At 41.0% G+C, this 24,159-nt stretch overlaps 1 protein-coding gene across 1 annotated transcript in view; it reads right to left on the bottom strand.

The window, feature by feature from the left end:
* Positions 1-24,159, bottom strand: part of kcnq1.2 (potassium voltage-gated channel, KQT-like subfamily, member 1.2) — a 197,252-nt gene that overhangs the window by 60,532 nt on the left and 112,561 nt on the right. Inside the window, exons 15-18 of the mRNA XM_042496706.1 lie at positions 12,784-12,859; positions 11,725-11,819; positions 9,626-9,666; positions 7,463-7,524 (exon numbers count right to left, since the gene is read on the bottom strand). Coding sequence (XP_042352640.1) covers positions 7,463-7,524; positions 9,626-9,666; positions 11,725-11,819; positions 12,784-12,859 — 274 coding nt within the window. The remainder of the gene's footprint in view (positions 1-7,462; positions 7,525-9,625; positions 9,667-11,724; positions 11,820-12,783; positions 12,860-24,159) is intronic.

The following is a 24,159-nucleotide window of genomic DNA, read 5'->3' as shown; positions in this document are numbered from 1 at the left end:
GTGGCAGGGGGACAGTGGTAAAGAAAATTTTGCTATAAATATGATTACATATTGCACTGAGAATACAAAGCACAACAAGCATGTTTGCACAGATCTATATCTTCTATCCATTTACATTCAGTGGCACTGCAAAGAAGCCTGTGCAGGAAAGGATTCAGAGACCAAGATTTAATCAGAAAAAAAGAAAAACAGGGAACTAGGTTGTTGTGTGCTGTAGCAATTGCAGGCCGAGTCCAGACATGCAGGAAGATTCTGTGTGTGCTTGTCTGCAGCACGGGGCAGTAAGAGTTCGGCCGCTGCAGTGGAGCTGTGTGTTCCAGGATTTGTGTGTGTGTGTGTGTGTGTGTGTGCGCGCGTGCGTGTGTGTGTGTTTCCTTTGCCAAGTTTCCTCTCTTTGTTTAGACCGGCCCGGTCAGTCCGGCTCCCCGCTGAGCACACTGCGGCCAAATACACACATATATCAAAACACAGCACAACAACAGACAGGGTTCTCTCGGGGCGAGAGGTGCTGGGAATGGGAGCAAAGGGGACAAAAAATGACAGAGAGGTGTCCGTACGGGAAAACAGAAAGAGAGGCGGAACAGAGGACTAGAGAGATAGCAACTGTTGAACAAGGGGACGTGGGATGGCAGCAGACTCTTTCTCACACTTTCTAGCAGAAAGGCAGGAAAGGGACAGACAGTGGGTCACTGTGACCATCACTCTAATTACAGAGGGAAAGGGAGAGGGTTGAGGACTATGCAGAAAAGTGGACAAATGAATAGAGCAACACTAATGACCCAACTAAGAGAAGGAAGGGAGTCAGGAAAATGTACAGTATAACCACTCTCATTGAGATGCAACTACACATTTGACAACTGTAAGAATTTATAATTCAAATTCAAATTTGCACCTTAGAAAATAATTTTAAGGCAAATACATTTGTCTCATTACTCAAATGCGTAATCACATTTTTTTTTTATTTTTACACCTTCCCTTTGTTATTGAGCGCCCCTTTACCCTGAACAGAGGGAGTAGGTGAAATCTTCCCCTATGAAACAAGTAGTCGTCTATGGTGTTTGCCTAAAAAGACAAAACTATTGCAATAAAGCTATTATCACAATGACATTTGCCATTTATCTGATGGAGTTAGACGAGCATGGGTACATGCAATATATTCACAACTTAAGATGCACGCTATTAGCCGATCAAACAAGTCATCAAATAAAAAAAAAATACTGCTTCATTACTATGCAATCACTGGTGCTCTGTAGGTTGATTTTAGCAACTTGTGCCCCTACCTTGCCAGTCTACACTGATATTAGGGAGCAATAACAAGTGCAGGAATATCGCTGCTGGACTTAAGTTAGATGTAACAGAAACTGAAGATGCCTACTGTGACTTTAAATCCTCTGAATATCTCCCGTAAACTTCAATAAAAAAACAACCCTTCTCCCTAAAATTGAATTGAGCATGACATAAGAACAGTGGGAACCTCATTGACCTCTGAAACATCTTTCAACTCCAAAGAGTTTAAAAATCTCTTAAAAACTTTTACATCTCTGTATGTGGTCTGTAGCATGCTGTTCAGCTTATTATAGTGTTACTTGGTCGCAGTTAAGGATAAATATTTCCTCTGCTCTTTGATTTCTGTGCATTCATTTTGTTGTGATCGTAAAATTTACGATTTTAAGAGAAAATAACATCAGCTACAGCCAGAGAGAATCCCAGCGGCACTAAAAAGGATAATAGCTCCTACTGATGTGGGCTGTAGATTGTTCGGGGTGCCAGTATACAAAATCAAGGAAAAAACGATTGGCTATAATACATTTATTGATGCACGGTTATTCATAGATTTAAGCGGAAATGCTGCCTCTATTCTCCTCCCGTCTTCAGCCATTCAGACTGAGAACCCTCCTGCACCAGCTAAATACATAATGAAGCTGTTCCTGTTTGCTGAGACACTGCTAGAGGGACAACAGTGCATGTGACTCCATTTGTATATTTATGTGTCTGGCTATCCACTTGCATTTTTGTATATGGTCTAATGTATAAATATGTATAGTATATGAGTGTGTGTGTGTTTACCAGCCCTCGTCTCTAAAACCCTCCACTGGGTCTGGATTGGACCAGTCTAAATACATACACACTCATGCACACACTCCTGCCCCCCTCAAAGCTGTGCTTCTTAAGACGAGGGGCCCTAAATGCCTTACAGATGGACTCCTAACAAACACAACACTCTGTCCCGGCCCTCAAGTATTTCCAGTATTTGGCCTTGCTGTAATTTACGGCATACTTACCTAATTGAGATGCTATTATGGTCAGGGCATGCATTCTTCGGCGTACGCCTAGTGCTAATGCACATGATATAAGCGTGACATACATGGCACAGTATATTTGCACTAATACAGCGGAGTGAAGTTAACCACAGAGTGAGTGTGATGTATGGTCCATGTAGTGTACTTAGAGCAACACAAATAATGATGTGTTGAGCACAGGCATGTCTGTGCAGGTCTGGAGGGTGCATTAGAGGGTATTTTCCTCACTAGACACTACTGATGGTTTACACCCACCAAAGACTAACACATCTCCCACATACAACTGAACACCACTTTGATGACTAAATTATGAAGGACTAAATACTGAATGTGAATCAAATATTTGATAATTGCCCCCTTGCTGCAGAATGATTTTTTTCTTCTCACTTCTGAAGTATTTTTTCTTCATGCTGTTTCTTCTCAAGGTTTTGCACTCATGACTGACCTACCCTGAAGTTTCGATTCCTGAACAAGTAATGTTGTGCTCTTCCTCAAATGCAATGCCATTTTAACAGCAGAGTAATGATATATTCAATTTAGAAAAAATCATGAATGCTTTTTAAAAATGTGCATTTTGTCAAATAGGGTTTGAAATTGTTGCATCACTGGAATTTGTGACCAGCACCTTTTGCATAGTGCAAGTCAGTTTTTTGTTGACCACTGATTAGTTTTTGTATGCTAACAAAATTATCTGTATCATTTTTTTCAGCTGGCACTCAGTAAAGTAACGCTAGTTTTTCATGGTTCTCTTTTGCAACTTGACTGGATGTGAGCTGAGAGATCTGAGAAACGATGTGTTGACTGGAAAAGAATAGCATATTGTTTAATTTATGAAATCAAGGGAAATAAAATGATTCACGGCACACATTTTAAATAATATGCTTTGTAATCTTTGGGCTTGGGGGAAGGTATCATGTACTGTCAAATCAAAAGACTCAAATCAGAGTGAAGTTACCAGTCATTGGTGTTAAAGTCCTAGTCAATTTAAGAGTCTTTTTTTGATTTTGTGAAGTCAAGCATTACGTCATCAAATTTGTGACTCGAGTCTGATTGAGTCCAAGTCAAGTGACTCGAATCCACACCTCTGCGTAACAGACTTTGGCAAAAGAAATCTTTTGTGGAATGTTAATTCTATATTAGTAAAGTAATGATGCAACAATCAGCAGATTTCAAATTTAGACATATACAGTTTCATGTCCTCATATCGTCACTTATTTAAAAAAAAAAAGTCCAGTATTTTAAACTATATTTAAACGACTAATTTATTATTGAATAACATAGTATTCAATGCCAGAAAGTAACGATAAATTAGTCATTTAAACTATATTTAAATGACTAATTTATTATTGAATAACATAGTATTCAATGCCAGAAAGTAACAAAATTAATCATTTATAGGTTTGATGTATCCTGTTATTTTTTTCAACCTCGTGAAAAACGAACAAAACAAATTTCTACTCCTGCATAATTAAAGGCTGCTGCCTTCAGCTCTACACACTAATTTCAGTTTTAAGTTGCTGGGTTGCTCTGTGCCGCACAACAATTCACAATATTGTTAAATCTGTGAAACAAAATAGGATCAGACTAAAAACGTTTCTCAGACAGACATTTACAGGCTATGTGAGGGCATATTGTTGTAATTTCCCTGCCCTTTCCATCTATTGCTACGAGAAAAAATCCCGTTCCTATAAAACTGGGAGAGATTTACCACAAACAGAGGGCTGACTTCATCCTAAAGCATGCAGCGAGCTCCGTTCTGAGAGGCCGCGCTGAAGCCTGGAGACACTGGCCACTGTTTGAGCTTGTCGTTTGGGTATTTTTCATCGAGTGTGTCTGACAGAAAGATAACACACTGTCACAGAGTGCCATCTATCTTCGTTTCCAAGTTGCTCCTGGAGAATTCAATCTTGAGTGTGTGGGGTTAGACACATTGGTGATTAATCGACTCTGGGCTCGTGTGTGTGTGTGTGTGTGTGTGTGTGTAGACGTATATGTGTCTTTGTCTTTGTGTGATAAATCACTGTCTAACCCTGTACAGGACACACAATGCCCGAGCCGCCTTCAGCCCACTGAAGATAAATTCATCTACGAGTGATGTGCTGACAATAGCTGGACGAGAAAACGATTCAATGTTACTTACTCAGCTGCAGCAGAGACTGAAGCCAGAGTGGTCCATGTCTGGAGTTTTACAGGGAACAGGGGAGCAGAAAGTGGGAATTTGTCAAAAAAAGAAAAAAATGAAGCTGGAGCCCAACCAAGAGTGAATATTGAGAAAGGCATGGGAACACACTCCTGTGCACACATACGCACAAACATTAGTGCAAAGAGTTGATGAATAATTCCTCAGGGCTGTTGGGAAAGATCCTACACGGAGGTGATTCAACTGTGACACCAGGGTTTTGCTTGTGTATGATCAGGTTTACTATTATGAGCAACATGCTAGAGGTGACGCAACTCCGAAATTACACAACGTTATGAAATGCAGGCAGTGGTGCGAAACAAACACAAGAGCGTCGGCGCTGGAGATTCTGTTGCAAACAACTGAACTCAAGGGCACTCTGACCATTAACAGTTCAAACAAACTTGATTCATTGTGTATTTTATCTCATAATACGTCTTCTGTAAACTTTGATTTAGCTGGAGCGTTATGTTTGGATGGGACATTATGCTGCTGCTGAAACACAGGCTTCATGCTGAAATGATGTTTCAAGAGTACATTTTTTTTAAAGGTCCAGTGCGTGCAATTTAAGGGGATATATTGGCAGAAAATAAGAATCATCGTGTTTTTTTCGTTACCATAGAATGAGCTGTTTATATCTAGGGAGTGTCCCATAGATGTTTTGAGAGACCTGGATAAAGTATTGAACATGGGGCCCCATTCATTCCTGTGAGAGTTGGTCAGTAACGCATGAAGCCAAAATGGTTAACTGCCACATATAAAATTACCCGGATGATCCAGGGAGTATCGGCCCTACTTCTGCACTGTGCACGCACAGCAAAGACGTATGGCCGCCAAGCACTGCTGAGTGTGGCTGAACAGCTAAATTCCACCAGCCACAATTTCAGTTTTCAGTGTGAACCTCCAAAACAATGAACACTAATGGCATTGACGCAAAAAGTTTCAGTTAGTTGTGAACTGCAATCCTCATTGCTAGATGCCAGTAAATCCTAAACACTGTTCTTTTAAGTGTCAAAATTAGATTTCTGCCGAAAAACTTTCAAAAAAGTAAAGATTTCAGTGAAAGTGGGTCAAATGGGTTGTTCAGTCACAACCGCCATCATTTTATTCAATCACAGGGATTACGCCATAAGTGTAATTATAAAGTCAGTGCATTCCAGAGACACAAAGCTGACAATACAGTTTATCTGGAGTGAACAATAATATTTGTAAATTGCTGCTGGAGCTTTAGCAGTGCACGCGTATGTGGAGGAGGTCTGGGGAACGTACCAAGTAACAGGGGTGGACAGGTTCATCCACCTGCTGCCTAAGGGAAAAAAGAAGCCCCCCAACCCCCTTTCCCCTTTAACAGGTGTGCTTGTCTGTCAGAACCATCAAAATAAGAAATTCACACAACTGGAAATGAAGGAGGGGAATGGGGGTAAGTGCTGAGGCAAAGAAAACAGTAATTATGAAGGATGGGCGGCTCTGGGTGTCACAAGGCGCTAATCTCTTCACTTTGAGAGGACACTCGTTGCAGGAATGCATGCAGTTCTGTTTAAAGAAACTGTGATTGGTTCAACATTGTTCTGAAGAGAAAGCATCCTGCATCAGCAGGGTTCCACTTTTTGTTTCTCCATTTTGCACCTCTCAGTTGTATTTTGCCTTCATGTCGAGGCAGAGTGGGAGAGAAGAAGTGAAAGAGGGAAAAGAGAGAGGCTGGAAAAAAGAAAAAGAGACAGATTCATAGGTAACGGAGGCACTTTTGAACGCAGGTTTATGTTTCTAATCAAGAGATTGTGATCACTACATGTAGCCCAGAGCAAATGGGCCGTAACCCAATCACCGAGGGAGGTCTTCAGGCTCAGGGCGCACATTGGTTCAAGATCATTACTCCTCTCTCCGTAACAAAGCGGTCCGAGAACAGCAAACGCATGCAAACATTAGAGAACGTCAGTGCTGATGAACGCGCAGAGATGGGATGGCAAATGTTACGGCAAAGTGGGGGAAATCCTGAGCTGGCTGAGCTGAATAGAAAAGAAGGGGCTACAGAATGCATTGTTCTATTGTATATGAGTTGTTTTCATTTACTGTAAGATGTGAGAGGGTAATGTGACATGAAAAAAAAAGAAAAAAAACATGCCCAAGTGAACAAACACATTTCCTAACCTTTCCAAATCCACAAACATAATTTCACTTTCTAGTGATGCCACCAGTCAGACAAATAAACAACATATGTAGCCACACACTAAATCTAACAAACACATTTCATATTCTATGATTTGCACACGGAGAGACAGAGAGACAGACGGGAAGGCAGACACGATCACACACCAGTCCAACTGGTACAACCATCCCCAGAGGGAGAAATGTCTATCTTGGCATCCTGCTGGCATCAGCTTTGGCATCATGTTGGCATCACGTTGTTCCACTATGGGGGAGGACACGCCTAGTTACACCCCTGGGCTTCATAAGACAGCTGTTGTCTATTGGCTGTGTCTCACTGTATAAAGACGTTTCTCTTCAATCCAACTAATTCTTCCACTCCTCTAATATTCACTTATGGAAACACAAACATCCAAGATTTGTCACCACCCAGCGTACCCAGGATTACAGGGGGAAAAAAAAGGGTTGGCATGGAAAATCATCGAAATGACCGAGCCCAGAGCAGGAGTCAAGGAAAAAAAAAAAAACAGAAATGTAAGTAAAGCAGAAACGCAGCACTGAAAAGATGCTGATAAGGTGGAGAGTGGAGAATGCAGGCGTATGTTTGGCACTGGCGCAGATTGGCCGAGCACAGCAACAACACGGTCATATCAAAAGATTACACCTCACGCTATCAGACACACACACACACACACACACACACACACACACACACACACACACATACACACACACACTTCTGCTTATGAAGACCAAAGGTAATTTAATCATTTTATCTCGCTTACCTGCAGACAAAACACACACACACACACACACTGAACAGCAGGAGTGTGCCTACCTTATCTTCAAGTCTGATCAGACGTGCTCCAATAGTTGGGAATTCTTTATCCTCTCCTTTTCCTGGAGATTGAAAAAAAAAATCAAATATATACACATACACACAAACAAACATTCAAAATACATTTGCCTTAATGACAAAAACTGACTCCTGAATGTCTAGGTGGTACTTGCAAAAACACAAAAACTGATGTGGAAAGGTATGTTTTGTCACACTCAAACAATTACTGCACAATCACACACACGATACTAACAAAACATTGTCCTTTACAGTATGAGGCCTGAAGGCTCATAATTCTCAGCTCATGATTCTCATTCATCCACCGTCATTTTTGTCTTTACGGCTCAATGTGGCTGTTTACAGCCCCCTACTGTAATGCAAACAGTAAATGTATGTCAGAAAGAGTTATGTAGCCTTAAACATGTTTTTTGAAATGTGTGCTGGAGGTTATGCAAAATTGGAGAGTAAAGAGCTCCGGAGCTGTGCCCTTAATGCAGTACCTTGCCCAACTGGCCTACAGGTTAACCATGCAAGTGACCAGGGTCAGTGAGGACATGCTTACTAAGCAACTGGGAAATGGACTGGAGCAAAAAGGGAGGGAGATAGGAAGGTGGGTAATGTTGGAAAGCACAATGCAATCCAATGTCAAGAATGTGTAGATTGGTATGTACACTGCAGTGCACTTAAGCTAGCCACTATTAACCAATAACCATAAAGTGTGAATTAAATAGTTTTAAATGATCAAATAACTACTGAAGTTCTATTTGTTGTAAGTTTATACGGATCCTGATAAACAGACTGAAATGCCATTCATTTAGCATGACATCACGCTCACTTTTTTTGTTCATTTTTTTTTGTTCATTCATTTTGTTTGGCACTAACCACTCAGGCAGTGAGAGGCATATTTTCTTCCCACTGACATTATTTACAGTTGACAGGTACGCTGTCCCACTGATCAAAAAAATGTTATATAAATGTTTTACGTTGCTTTAAGAGTTGGTATTTTTGTAACTTGACATGTTTGTTGATTTCATTCAGGCTCATCACCTGTTTTCTGCAGCTATCTTAAGGGAGTTGATGTCCCCAGTTTTTCTCTGCCTACAAAGCTCCAATTGATCAACTGTTTCCAAACCAGGTGGAATATCTGTCACTAAGGACAAGACTAGACCTATTTCACTTTTGAACAAATCAGACACTAGCCGCTGTTCAAAAGGGTCTGGAATCAGGCTATAGGAAATGACTATTTCACTAGAACTTTCCTGTTCACTAATCATAGTGAAAGGTCAAGTTTGTAGGATTTATTGGCAATCAACAATTATGTTTTTGTTAAAACATTAACTTATTATTGTATACTAATGACAGTTTGCCTTTATGATCTATGGATGCAGTTTTGCATGTTTTTGATTGTGTTTTGTAAGGTGTCCCTGAATGTTCTGAAAGGCCCCAGTAAATAAAATACATTATTTTTTATTAATTATTTAGCGGTGAGGTTGCAGATTGCAACCACCTGACAATTCTTCCGTGTGCCAAGCAACTATGGTGGCAAACGTGAAAACACAACTCGCCCTTCCTAGAGTCAGTGTTTGGTTTGTCCATTCTGGGCTACTGTAGAAACAACATGGCGATCTCTAGACATAAATGGTTAAGATAATGAAAACACACACCCATTATGCTTGTCAATGTAACACAATTTTTTCAAGATAATTAATACTTAGTAAACTATTTTTTGAACTGTGATTTAATGACTACAACCCTTAAGTAAAAGAACACAACACCATACAATACAACACTGCTGATTTCAATACATTAAATTAGGATTCTTTAAATTTAACTAACTAACTTTCACTAATGTATAATTGACTTTCACAATAAATTCAAAACCAATGTAACCACTCTGAAGCACATCCACACATATACATACACATGAACCTGCATCTAGTAGTACATGCTCAAATGCACAGTGAAACAACAACAACCTTTTGTTACAAATATGAAAATGCACATGTAAACATCCAGGCTGGGACACATGCACACACACCAAGGACCACTATCTCTTATTTAGTCTGGCACAGCTTGTGTATGTGTGAGGTATAAACACAGGGATGGACTGAGGAGTGATGGCTGTCTATCAGATGTAGACTGTTGTGTTTTCTGTGTGTTTACCTGGAAGAAACATTCCTGGTTTCCCCAGTGTGCCGTCCAGCCTGGGGAAAGAGACAGACGTAATTAGACTGGAAAAGGTAAAAACACTGGCCAGATACACAGGAGATTCAGTTGAGTAAACAGCACTTTATTCCAGCTCATGAACAAAACAGTAAAATAATATAAGCCAATTTATAGAGCCAATAAAATTAAACAAATGGCGTCAGCTTGAACAGTATTTATATAATCACTGCTTTTGGTAGGAAAAAAAACTCAACATGCAAGATTTAAAGGGATGAATAAATGATTGTTATGATCGTATTGAGATGTCAAGCTTTCAAAATAAACAATGAGCAAGAGGTTCACTTGCATGTGTGGACTGTTAGTCATCTATACATTTACTGAAGCAGGGGAAGCAGTTCAATATGTACTCCAAAGCATTCTCTTCTTTTCATCACCTCAAATCAAGAGTGGGTTTTAATCACAGCAATGACATCTTTAACTGTCTTGGGGACCCATTTGATGCAAAGCTGTCATTGCATTATTGTGGTGTTTTTGCAGGAGGCAGATGTGGCCAACGCTGTGATGCCTTTTTCTTTGGGTTGCAAATAAAAAAGGAAGCCGAAAAACAGCAGCTTTGATTTTTATAAGAAACGTTGTAGAATTTATTAGTCCTAGGATTTATTAGTCCTAATATTAAGTTTGGGCTTTATGATTCTTTGCACTGAAGATTAACATCACTGTAGTTACTTTATATTAAATAACCAAAACGTCAGTCCTTCCTTGATTTACCGATATATTGTGCTGCTCTGCTGGTTTCAAAATTTCACAGCGCATTACCGTGGTTCAGCTGAATTACTGCTAAAGGTGTTACGAGATCCAGGTTATGTGCTTACGTAAGTTTGACCTAATTTATTACCTAAGCGACCTCCTTCATGGGAGAGTGTTGTAAAAAAAAAGAAATCACTCAAAAAAAACAGAAAATCTGCAGAAAGAGGACAAGAGGTTTTACTTTAGTGAGGACTAGACTTCATTACAGCTCAACAAAGCACAAAAAGGTGTAACAACCAGTGATGTTCTTATCTGTCAGATGGAAGAACCATAAAAAACTGTACTGAAATTACTGAAAGCTAAAGAAAGAAATGTATAATGGATCTGTCTCTCTGCCTGTTGTCTTCATTATGCAGTTTAGTTGACCATGATGTCAATGTGGCCCAGTTAAAGGAATACTTGAATACTACCCACAAAATGATCATTTGTTTATCAATTACTCTTGCTGTGTTACATTGAACAACAGCAAAACTATATCAAAACATCTGTTTACAAAATCTCTCACACAACTCATGCAGAATGATTCAAGTCTCACTTATCCAGTTGTATGCTCAGTACTTCCCAAACAGACGGCCCCAGACAAAAAGGTTAAAAACAGTAATTTTACCTCGCTGAACATGGTAGCTCTTGGTCTACTCCTGCCTTGATCAGTTACTTTGTATTATTGTGCGACTTTGGTGAATCATATCTAACCTTTTAAAACACCAAAGTCACACCAACAACCTATCTGATCAAGGCAGTGGTGGACCAGCCTTTCCTGTGTTCAGTGAGGTAAAATTACTGTTTTTGTCAAAAGACGCTGGCTTTGAGGAAAGCATAGATGACTTTCATTTTCCATCCAGTTTCCTGTTGGAAAGGGTTGTCTGTTTGGGAAGTACTGAGTATGCGACTAGGTAAATGAGACTTGAGACAATTACATTGCATAGTTTTTAGAAGTTTGCCCCCCTATGACTTCAATTCTTGGTTTTTGAATTCTTTGTTGGATGGTAGCATGTGAGAAAAACAAAGATTTCTTGGGGGGGGGTTCAGCCATGGTGTGATGTCACACTTCACATATAACAACATGTGACATATTGTGCCAGACTTGAATTTGACTTGATTTATTCTATTTTAAAATGAGATTATATTGTTTTTGTCCCCGCCTTCTTTCTTCTTCTTGTGACCATAAGGCTGTATCCACATAATAGTGTCAAAAATGTGAAGGAAAAAAAACAAAACGGTGTTTCAATCAACTGACACAAAGTGAGAGAAAGAAAGGGGGGAAGAAAAGACTTTGAATCAGACGTCACCTTCTCTGCAGCTCCTTGATGCGGACCATCATGTTGAGGTGACCCTGGGAATACTGCTCGATCACATCTCGCACATCATAGGGCTTCCGTGCTTGCTGTGGATCACGATCACGATCACGCGCACACACACACACACGCACACACACACACACACACACACACACACACACACACACACACACACACACACACACACACACACACACAGGGGGACACAAAAGCCATTGTCAACCATAGTCGCTTTTGCTTGGTCCCTGAAAACATCCCCAACCCCCTTGGGTGCAAAGGGGTCATTGTTAACTCATTGTGTGTGTTTGTGTGTGTGTGCGAGCACTGACAAGTGCATGGTCATGTAGAAAGCAATCGTGTTAAGGTCCTTTCACAGCTTTGTTTAGTGTGACGTGGATACAAGCAGCATCAGAAAGAACCCAGTGAACTCTTTAGGGTATCCTTGGTCTACACAGAGTGTAGCCTCTGCAGCTGAGACCACTTAGGGCCATAATTGAAAACATATAGAACACTTGGAAACGGTAAGAATATAGGAACCATTCTACGACAGCATGTAGCATGAAAATGATGGCCAAAGTATCTCAAACATGATTATGTTTTTTTAATCTGAAATAATTTACTGCACAAAATTCTCTTACATAATTCTGCTATGTGGGGCCATGCCCTACTGTGTGTGTGTGTGTGTGTGTGTGTATTTCTGCAAGTGTGTGGGTTTTTGTACAGTAAGTGAATTCCTACTGTAGCCCCAGAGACAGGTTAGCAGACTTCCCTTGATACTACGCCTGAACTAAAGTGAGCACAAAGAAGACATGCAGGTGCAAGTTTCAGGCATTTACACACACGTACACATGTACACACACACGTACACATGCACAGCGGCGCTGCAGCTGATATATGCCCTAGGGGCTCCCCCTGCTCATCCTGTATAACCGCACAAACACACACATTTCTCTCACTCTCAATCTGTCTCTCTCTTTATCTGTGCTTCTCCCCCGTCTTTGCTCCCCGTAATTCAGTTTAATTTCTCTCTTCTTCTCATTTTTTTCTTACCTGAAATTTCCTCCTTGCCACAAAGTACTGCATTCTGCGGAGGACTTTTACAGCTGATCTCTGGGCATGGGACAACCTGTGACAGAAAGAAAGACTGATTTAGTGCAACATTAAAAGATTATCTGGTCAATAAATGTTTTCTTGGTCTAGAAGTGGCTTGTTTTGGAGAAGCTGAGTTGTAAGAGAGAAAAAAAGACAAGAAAGGCTGCACGCTCCAAGTCCAGTTTATTTGGTTCTTGTTACTTTCCGAAATCAGTGGACAATATGTGTACCATGCAACAGCAAAACACATTTAGCCCTGTAAGGAGAGCACAAATCAACAGCTATGTGTTCATGTAAAAAAAGTGCAGAGTTAACCTCTAACTGTATGTGTCAATACAGAATACCTGCCGGTCTCTCTATCAGCACTCGCCTTATCGGTCACAACTATGATTCTGCAACATGGTGCAAAGTGAGACAGAGGGAAAGCAGACTCAGTTTGCATTAAGAGGAGTCCCAAAACACACGCCGCTCGGCTCAAAGCACATCTGTGTCAACACAAAAGAAAACCCACTGGTATGGAGCTAAACACTGAAACAGAAACTACTAGATGCAAACAACACACACAAAGTCATACTTTCATACATTAGTGACTGCATGATTTATTTGTCAGAAAATGCTGAAACATGTCCTTGGATATGTGACAGCAGCATGTTTGGATGATGTGTGCTATGAGTTGAATTAGATCATGAGAAAAATGAAAAAAAACTAAAAATGTAGTGAGTGACTGTTGTAGCTATTCCACTGATTAAAAAACACAAAAACTGTGTGCAGGCGCAGGTGGACACACAGACACCCCCGCAGTGTAAGAGTTGTCAATTTGTCACGTGACACTGAGAAAAGCATGCTGTTATATTAAATTTTCAACAGCATGGATACTAATGCCAATATATTTTTAGAAATTCTGCATGAAGAATGACCCCACTCAGTCCCAACCCCCAAAGTTGAGGACTCTGATTTCAGCTGTGTACATTGAGCATGATAAACCATCTTTACCCTTCATTTGTCTTGATACTGACTCTTTTCATCTATAGGTTTCAATGGGGCACTATGTTAAATTCAGAGTATATGAGTTGTCTGGAGACATTTCCAACAAGGAGGTGGCTAATCCGTTGGCTAGCAGCTAACAGCACTAACTCCATAAACAATGCTAACAACAGCAACAGGGCTGATAGAGCAGTGTTACCAGACAAAGGCTATTACGTGTTAATCATGCACTAGTACTAGCATGTTCACCACAACAAACCACAGAGAAGCTCGGATTACAACACACACACAGAGGTTGCTTAAACCCATTACTCCACTGCGCATTACAAGCTAAAGTCAACTAAAGTCCTTTCTGTGTTGCAGCAGACATTTATGACACATTCGCCATCATGTGCCGGTCGCATTCCATATTAAATAGAGATTGTATAACATTCCTCCTTATTAATAAGAGGAAGAGGCCAGGATGGGCTGATGGCCACACAGCCATATATATATACACACACACACACACACACACACATATGTATATTTTTTATATTAAAAATGCATTACAAGCTAAAGTCAACTAAAGTCCTTTCTGTGTTGCAGCAGACATTTATGACACATTCGCCATCATGTGCCGGTCGCATTCCATATTAAATAGAGATTGTATAACATTCCTCCTTATTAATAAGAGGAAGAGGTCAGGATGGGCTGATGGCCACACAGCCCATACATTATTCATGACATGTATAAACTAAGATCTTGATTCAAGCCTATGGGAATTTAAGAAACTACAGCCTAGCCCAGGCTGAACCCAGCGGGTCGGGTCCAGGCAGAGAATAAAAGCTCTCATGGCGGCTAGGAAAACAGTTTTCCAAGTGTGTGGTTGGCCTGACAATAAGCAAAGTCGGTTTAGGGAGTCAGAAGGTCAGAGGTACATGAATCAGTACGAGCGCTAAGAATGTGGTCCAGTACTGCCAAGCACTAGTCCACTATATATAAGACTGTTAATGTATTAGACTGTTAAAGTGTCATTATATGTGTTTTGATCTACTATTACAGAGTTGAGTCTTGCCTAGAAAGAAATAACAGACAAATAATGCAGCAGCATGCATTACTTTAGAGCATTTATTTACAAATGATAATAAATGATAAACAGACAACCAGTTCCTGTCTTTGTGAGCAGAACTTGCTCCTGTTTTTCTGGTTTTTGTGCCCATTTCTCCGTATGTCTTCTATTTCATGTACATTATTTCTCAGAGACAGGTGACCTTTCAGCCATCTGTTGGTATCAGAGACATCAAAGTTAAGCCGGTAAGCTGCGGGACAGTGTGTGTGTAGGAGCAGTGTATCTGCTTAGAGGGGTGGATTAACAGCAAAGTGATGTCACCAGACTCGATGGTGGAAGTGAAAAAGGGAATGGAAAACTGTATTAAACAACGGTAAGGTTTGCATCGCCACTTCTAATCACTTGTCTAGAAAAGGTGTACTGTATATAATGACATAGTTTCAGAATGCACCGGATGTTTGTGTATGAGTGTTAAGCACTCTTTGCAGCTACAGATAAACTCTTCTCCACTCAAAAGGCCCTCAAACAGTAAAATGAATGACTCAATTCTTATGTCAAAGTCTATGCTTTTGTGTGAAACAAGTATTTCTTTCAAACTACGTCCCAATCAAAGGAGACACGCCCGTATGCACACACACACACACACACCCTTGACACACAAAAACACACACACACACACACACCCCCTCCCCCCCTCCCCAAACAAGGGTCTTTGTGGAGTCAACAAGTCGCTCTGAGGTCTTAATTAGGCAGAGGGACAACAAAGGGACTTAACAGACAATGCATTGACATGGGACCATAAAACATGAACATCAAAGGCTGTCGGGCTGCTGTCTTTTTTCCTGCCCTCCACGCAAGGCCTGCCCAACCTATAGGAGGAAATGCACACAAACAATGCCAAACATAAAGAGCATGAGGCCCTATTTTGGAAAGAAAAAAAAAAAGTCAACCCCCGACCTCTTTGCTCTCCATCGTTGATCCAGAGAAGGATGTGTTTTCTTGTGTGTGACTCGGAAGTTGAAGCATAATTGGGAAAAAAAACACATGTAGGAAACAAAAAAATGTGTGGTTTCGATTGTTGTACAATTGTACCGCCTCCTGTTTCCTGCATTTGACACAACACCAGCACCCCCCCCCCCCCCTTCCAGTCTGTTAAACATTTGGCACACAGAGACTGAAGGAATGTACAGTAATTCCTGCATCTCGGCGCTGACGCTGCCCTTCAAACACTTGACTCTGCCTCCTACTCATCTCCTCCTGCCTCCCCCTCCCTCTTTTCTCTTGCACTTATTTTTCATCTGTGCAAGAGATCTGACACACAGCGTATCCTGGGGACTCCTCTTGAGTCAGCACAGCTCAGATCTCGTCCACAATGACTTCAATATATTTTCCATTGTGCTGCGCTCTATGATTCATCCTATATTAGGAAGACTGTTTTTTGTTTCTTTTCTTTTACGGATTAAACTCTAACTCCTGGCTCTTCTTAACAGACTTGCTATTCTTCATTAAGTCAGCTGTAGAAGTCGTGTACAAGCTGTAGTTGCTGGAGTCCTGAACAGGCCTCGTCCCTCTCTGTGACAGGTTTAGCCCCACGGCCTCCCCTGGACCCTTCTCTCTTAATAAGTTTTTTTTCTTTTTCTTTTTCTGATGGTCACTTTGGAGATCTCCGAGTTGTCAATGGCAACTCTCCCTCACCCCCCTCGGCTCTTTATTTGGCAGGGGACCGTCAAATATCCTGTGCTTCCATGGTGCGCTGCAATAACCTTGGAGCCAGTCAGGAGAGAGCAGCCTCAGACATCAATGTGCTACTAACGGTCAAGGCCCAGCAAGACTGCGGGCCTGTGTGTGTGTGTGTGTGTGTGTGTGTGTGTGTGTGTGTGTGTGTGCATCTGTGTGTGAGAGAGAGATAAGCTTTATGACTGGTGCTTTGGTCCATCAAAGAGATGTGCTCCTCTGTTCTCCTCAAAAACAGACATCCCTTTATCATATCTTGGACGGATAAGACGACTACATTCTTTGAGGAATGTTTGATCTGAAAGTGATGGCATGCCAGAGAGTGTCGTGGTAAGAATTATAAGTGAGACACTAAAATGTTACAGCCAAGTCTCTCCATTCAGTGAAGGTTTTAAATGAATGGGCTTCTAAGCAGTTCTAACGCAAGATATTCTCTCGTGAATTTTCCTACAAGAGTTTGTCTCGTCGGAAATCAAAGCAGTTCAGAGAGTGGTTTGCATGAGCAAACTTAAACACAACACTGTCTCTCTAAGGCCACCTTCGCACTATGCCAGTTAAATCTGACCGTACTTATTACTTTTGAACCACTAGCATTCTTGTGATGTTTGTGCAAAGATGTCTATTTACAGTGCAACACCAAAATAATGGGTAATCGGCTAAATGTCCTTGTTTTTTATTTGTAGGCAGACATCAAAAGTGCACCTCTCCAATGTTGTACTTCCAAACAGACAATCTCAGCTGACTTACATATATTTATGACTCTACTGACAGAAATTGTTGAATAGTTATTTTACCGCAGCTCTTACTGTAAATGGTACCTACCAAAGCTACAGTAGAATTTTTTTTTAGCAATTATGACAAAAATGTTTTTTTTTCATAACTATCACGAAAACAGCCAATTAAAGTTGACAAGTCTCCAAGACCCTTTTCCCACAAAAAACAGCGTGAATATGCAGGGTTTTTTTAAACACAGGAACACCTGCTGAAAATGGGTGATTTCTCTTTGCCAGTGGACTAGAGCCATGGTGAGTATGTCTTTTTCTTAGTTTTCACTGGTATTTTACATTAAATCTCACAGACAGGCCAGAACAGTTTAGTAAACAGTAGAAAGCAGCACGGAGGCCAGTGAAAATGTTATAGCAGAGTGGAGGTTTCTGGCACAACACCAACTTCCGTGTGCACGGAGCATGAAGAGTCTTAGAGAGGTCAAAGAGCTCCAGCAACACTTGTAGCTGGAGCTCTCTGACCTCTCTCAGTGAAAATGTTAAGCAAACTTGACGGACTAACTTTTGAACAATGTTCCAATGCTGCTTTGATGGAAACGGATGGTATTTTATGGTGGCCCATCAATGCATCACACTGGTAAAGGGGATAAAATTAGCATGCAAACCCAGGTGTCATATTTTCATCACTGCCAATCAAAGCCAATCCCATAAAAATAAAATAATCAAATGTTTGCGAGTGTGTTTCACTGCAATGAGAAGGGTGCAATAATGGTAACAAGGTAATGTCAATCAAAATGTATCAAGATTCTGTCACTGCATTCTTTTTCTCACCTCAAATGTTTTAAGAAACATATTTGAGTGCACTGTTTGCTATGTTAACCTCAACAGTTGGAACATGGTGGCCAGGTTTATTTTTTTTTTTCATTTTGCAGCTAAACAGTACACTGAAAAATGTTTCTGAAAATATTTGATGTAAACATTATTTTTTAACTTCCAAGTCACACGCAATTATATTATTTGATATTGCACTGAGACTACCAAATCACTATTTTTTGATTGCAAAGTTGTCTATCATGCTGCCTTTACGCCTCCCATGCTTGCCATCTGTTTCTCTCTTACTATCCGTTTCTCTGATTTTTCTCTTTTTCTCAAATTCGACACAAGAATCCATCACACTCCGTGCAACAAGATGCAGCTAGTGAAAAATGGCTTATGATACAATAGTGTCCCTGCTCTCTGTGTCTGGCCCATTTGTTTTCATGCGGCCCCCCAGATCAATGGACACTGATCAAGACATGCTGGAAACAATAGAGGCAACCAAGCCACATCAAAGCCCAGCGCCCATTAAGAGCTGATGACAAAGAGAGAGCGAGCCATGTTTGATGTGTGTGGCCACAGAGAGAGAGAGAGAAAAAAAAGAGGGACAGACCAGAGATACAGTAGACTCACTATCACACTCAACTCCTGCATTTCTATCACAAACATACTGTGAAACTACTATATGCTGTGGAAGATACATGTAGGAATGTGTAAAGAAAATGCAGACTGATAATCTCTCTCATATATTCTTATCCAAACCCTGTAGCTCACACCATCTTTTTTTCTTTCCATTAACAATGTTGAAAGGAATTTTGTGGTGTTATATACTTAGGATTTCCAGTATCAGATATTATTTTGCAAAGAACTCCTATATAGTCGGATCTCACACAAACTATCACCACATACCTCTAAAGGTGCATGTGAATGAAAGCATCCCGCCTTTAAGCTTGTGAAAGAATCCCACCAATGAAAATAACTCCTCTCGAGAGATGGTCGACTTCCTGGTGACCTCGGAGAAAAGTCCCGCCCATGTATAATGTTAATGACGCCAAGTCTCACAACCTGTCATTATTTGAGGGGAACAGAGACAGACACCGCTCTTTCCCACCACACGGAGAGAAGATTGGAGAGGAGCGAACTTCTAACAAGTAGACTAATGACTGGTGAACTCTTCTTGACACCGCTCTAACTGCCAAATTAACTAAAGATTTGGGCGAGGACGTTTCCAGTTAGACAGCCGAGAAGGCCGTGGGAAAAACACTTTTTACTGCATGAAGACCACAAGGACCAAAGAATCTGTAAAATAAAGACAAAAAAATAGAAAATAAATTGTATGCATCTTAAGGATACAGTTTCCAAAGGTTCTTACTTGAAATATAGACACTTTTTTCTTTGTATTGCAATTTATTTTAAATTTGATACACCCATGAGTCCTATAGTCAGAAGATATATTGCTGCAGTTCCTGCCATTAGCAAACCGGGAGCCAAGAATAAAACAGAGTTTGGGACAATGGGACCTCATAGATGTGACCAGTCTAATTCATGTTCTGAGGGTTAATGTCCCACGCCTAAGGTGTAGCCTCAAGAGGAGGATGTGGCTGTAAGCATTCTTCAAAGTTAGCCTAATTAGAAACTTGAACAGATTTGGGGTTAATGACCCCCCTCTTTGGTGCCAGTCATTCGTCTAGTCTAAATGTTTAGGCTAAGGTGTGTCACGAGTTAGAAAATGCATATTGTATCAGGGTAAGAACTGTCTTTTCACAGCACAGTTTTTCCCCAAATATCTATTCTTTAAGCATGTTTTCTGTCTATTCAGTTGCAATTTTTAGCCACACTAACCTTGTGGCTCTGTGGCAGTAGCAATCAGTTGAGTGGTCAGTCAAACACTTTTTAATAGTCTGAAAGTCTGAAATGTCTCAACAAGTTTCATCAAGCATCACTGTTACCTCAAATTTTCCTTAACCTTTTGTTCGGTGTTCTCTTTCGCAGGTTGGTTTACTTAACAATTATCATTACAGCCTCACAGAGCTGTAAGCACTAACTGTTTTCTCTGTAAAGTGGGTTCATACTGACATATTGAATTGATGCTATACCTACGGCAAAGACTCTGCATAGACGCATACCCCATGCCATAGCCTGATGATGTTAGAAAAAGTAAAAATTATTGTGTCATACTGACTAAAACTGGACTTTTAAAATACATGTTAACATGTTAGTCCAGCTGAAATCGTTTTAAGTCAAATTTCTCAAAGTCGGACTAACACACCTAAATAATGCATTTGGGAGTCAATTTACTCTTTTATGTATATGCCTCAATCAGACCTAAACCAGCCTAGACGTTCTGCGCGTGCACCTTAGCTCCCTTGCCGGGCTTTGATGCAGAAGGCAAACAGCATAACTTAATAGAAGAAAGCCATAAAAAACAAAACAGGAAGAAGAAGGGAAGAAAACAAAAGAAAATGAAGGTATTAATATGGTGAGTGCTAGAGCAAGAACCACACATTTTTGTCTGTATCATTTGACATGAAACTCGTTTGCCACCTGCTAACTTGTTTGGTATGTGGTGTAATAGGTCAACTGGCAGAAGTTTCAATAGCAACTGGCTGAGAGGGGGTATATCACCACCTACTGTGGCAGAGTCTGACATACTGTACTTCCGTCAATAAAGTGATTCTCCCCCGGTGCTTGTACCCTAGGACAAGTACAGCAGTCCAATTAAATGGCCTAATCAAGCTATAACCATAGCTAGACTTAACTGTGCATGTAAACGTACTAACAGTGGCATAGGAGCCCCACTGCCAACTAGTTTTTTTGGTGCTGTGCACAAGTATAAAATGCCTTTTGCGTAGAGCGTGCGCACAACTATAAACCTGCCTTAAGCCTGCACAACGGCTTGTCCTAACTCACATCACTGGCTGAGGTGTGTCAACAAGTTGGTATACGCTACTGTTCTATTTCCAAACATCACATGTGTCAACTCTCCTGAATAGCCTAAAAATTAGTACATTCTCTCTTAGCATCCCAGCAACTACCCTTTACTGCTACCTTTTTAAAAAATAATTTTGTTAAGGTTAGATTTTGTCGACACAATGTAGTCTGACATTTTCCTGTTGCTTTGCCAACATGTTCTACTTTTTCAAGCTGTCTCCCACTGATCAACTACAGTTAAGAGGCCTAATATTTGGACAAGAAATAATATATAACAGGAGTGACATATAAAAGCACTGCTATTGGTAGCATTACTTGCTTCTCATTTTCACTTTTACAAGCATTTCTTTTTACTGACCCTGGTGTGTGGGAGCGTATCCCTGCTTGCACATGCGTCTGTATGTATATCTGTACAAAAGTTTGGCTTACTGACAGGGGGGGGGCAGTGCATATTGCAAGGAGTCACACACACAAATCCACCAGCATCTAGTAGAAATGTATGTGAGCAGGCAGGCACATATATAGACATACATACCAAAGCATGGACATCCAACACTTACAATTCCTCCCTGTTTAGACCAACATTCTTGAGGTCTGGTGTGTTTGTATGTGTGTGGGTATGCGCGTGCATGTTATGAAGACAGGAGGGCGATTGGGTTTCTCCAGTGTGGGGGTGGGGGGGGTAGGCAGTGAGGTGGTGAAGGAGGATTTATAATTCATGGCCTAATAGGATTTGTTGCTGTTTAGCAGGATTAGGCATGTTAGAGAAAGAATCTATTTATTGCTGCCAGTCGGGGGGTCCCCTCGTCTGGGTAGGGTGGGGAGGTTTTTGGGGGTGGGTAGTGGTGAGGTGAGGTCTGAGGGGGGACTGCACACTGGACCCTTGATTTTTTTTTTTCCAATCATTTTCTAGGATAACCCCTTGCACTGAGCCTCCCTGAGCACCCAAGCCCACCCCCTCCTCTCAGCTCTTAGCCCCACTACAGCCACCATCTTTGGATGCAATTGGCTGTTTCTCTTTCATAGCGCTCTGATAATCCAAGCACATGAGCCCAGTGGTTGGTCAAGCCAACACACATGGCTGTTCATGTGTGTTTTTTGTGTGTGTGTCCAGGGACAATTAGCACCGTCGCGACCTCGGGGGAGCAAGGGCCCGCTGGAGGTGGCGGTCACAGACCTGCCCACGTTCAGCTTGGCTTAACCCTGGCTGTGGACCCAGCAGGAGGACAGAGGCGAGGAGAAGGGAGAGCGATGAAGGAAAGAAGGAGGGAGAGAGGAAGAGATGGAGGGTGACCTGTGGGCCTTCTTAGCTAAGGGGCTTCCCTTTCATAAGCCAATGGGTTTAGATTATAAAAACGTACTTCTTTTCAAACGAGCATTATTCTTTCACTCATGTGTGGTTGGGGCTACAGTGGGGGGCTGTCTGACATTAAAGGCTGCTGTTTAATTAGGCCTTTCTACAGTGGTCAGCCTTTTTGTTCATGCATTGAGCTATGGGAGGCCTGGTTGGCCTCCCTAATGGCCACTGGTGATTGCTGAGTGTCTGTTTGTGTTTGAGAGAAAGAGAGAGAAAGCAGAAGAAAGATGTGGAGAGGCAGCATTTTTCATCCTCCATTAATTTGTGCAGCCTCAATATCCTAAGGAGGCATATATTCTCGTTAAAGTCTTTCAATGCTTCCATGTCAGTGTGTTCAGTGGTTTTTAGTAAGTATAGTCATTAATGAGAGAATGATGGATTTACAGTGTTAGAGTCCAGAGAAAAACACTGAGTGGTCTCTAATGTTTCTGTTAGCAGTCACCCTGTAAGAGAAGTGTGTTTGTGAATGAGAGGCAGAGAGACACACTGTAAATACAGCTTGGAGAGAGTGACAGAGATGCATGTAATTTGTTGTACTTCATTGTATTGTAACTGCTTTTCATTCTAAAGAGACAGAAAGAGAGTCCTGATACTTAAAATGCAATCCTGAAGATGCCTGGCAGGGCCATGAATCTTCTCAACAAAACACAAGGGTCAGCAAACTACCCTTTTTTTTCAAATTTCGTGTGTCTGAGTCCCATTTTTATCATTCTGTGTCTCTTAATTTAGACATTTTTGCAGATCTGTGAACTCAGCACAGACTGCAAAGTTACTTTTTCCCTCAGCAGCACTTTGTGCAGTTTTAGTCACAGGGTGTGTGGATTGTAATTGATCTGTCTAACTGATCAGAGCTGATCAGATCACCGAATCAGAGCACCGAATGCAACCTATATGACTAAGTGCAATTACCAGCTGTTCTGCTGCTCTTGCTGTGTCCAGACTACACTCAGAGAGTTTGGTGCAATGCATATCCAAGTCGTATTTATATTCCAATACCGCTCCTAATGAACGGTCCGACACAAAATATTGAAAATCTATTCGTTACTGCAAATGTTTTGACCGTGGCAGCCTGCCACGAATAAATAAATGCGTGGAAAATCCTGCTACATCACTCGACACCTTGCATTCAGATTATATCTATTATATATATTCTACATTAGCCCAGAATGGACAAATCAACCAAATCTAGATAGGGTAGTTCATATTTTCACATTGGCTGCTGTAGTTCTGCTATATGCTTGGCACATGGGAGAACTTTCAGTTGGTAACAATCTGCACCCTCACTGCTAGATGCCACTAAATCCTACACACTAGTGTTTTAATATGTGTCTCTGTGGCTAATAGCTAGTACCTCACTGGTTTAATACAGTCAAACACGATTGCCTATTTCTGCCCACATTGTTGTATGTCGATTGAAAATGCAATTGCACACACTTGTGCCCAGCCACCCTTGGTGATCACCTAAAATGCATTTTAATGGAAACGGTAAAGGGGTTTGTTGAGTCCCTTTGTGAGGAGAGGAGAGGATTCCAGATGTGGGATATTGCTAAGAGTTCTGGCCAAACACAATGCCGCAGGCTTGTTTCCAAAAGGGGAGAGGAAATTAGTGGGAACAGGTTGGCTAACGAAAAACCTCATCAGTTTGTGTTTGTCCCTGCTTTAGTTATCTTTTCATTTATTTGCACACTGATAAAAAGATATGCTAATGAAAACAGGTAAATAAAATTAGTAAAAAA

This window comes from Plectropomus leopardus, chromosome 11 (assembly GCF_008729295.1).
Source record: "Plectropomus leopardus isolate mb chromosome 11, YSFRI_Pleo_2.0, whole genome shotgun sequence".
NCBI lineage: Eukaryota > Metazoa > Chordata > Actinopteri > Perciformes > Serranidae > Plectropomus > Plectropomus leopardus.
Note: the sequence above shows the minus strand (reverse complement) of the source record. Positions and strands in the feature narration are given on the sequence as shown.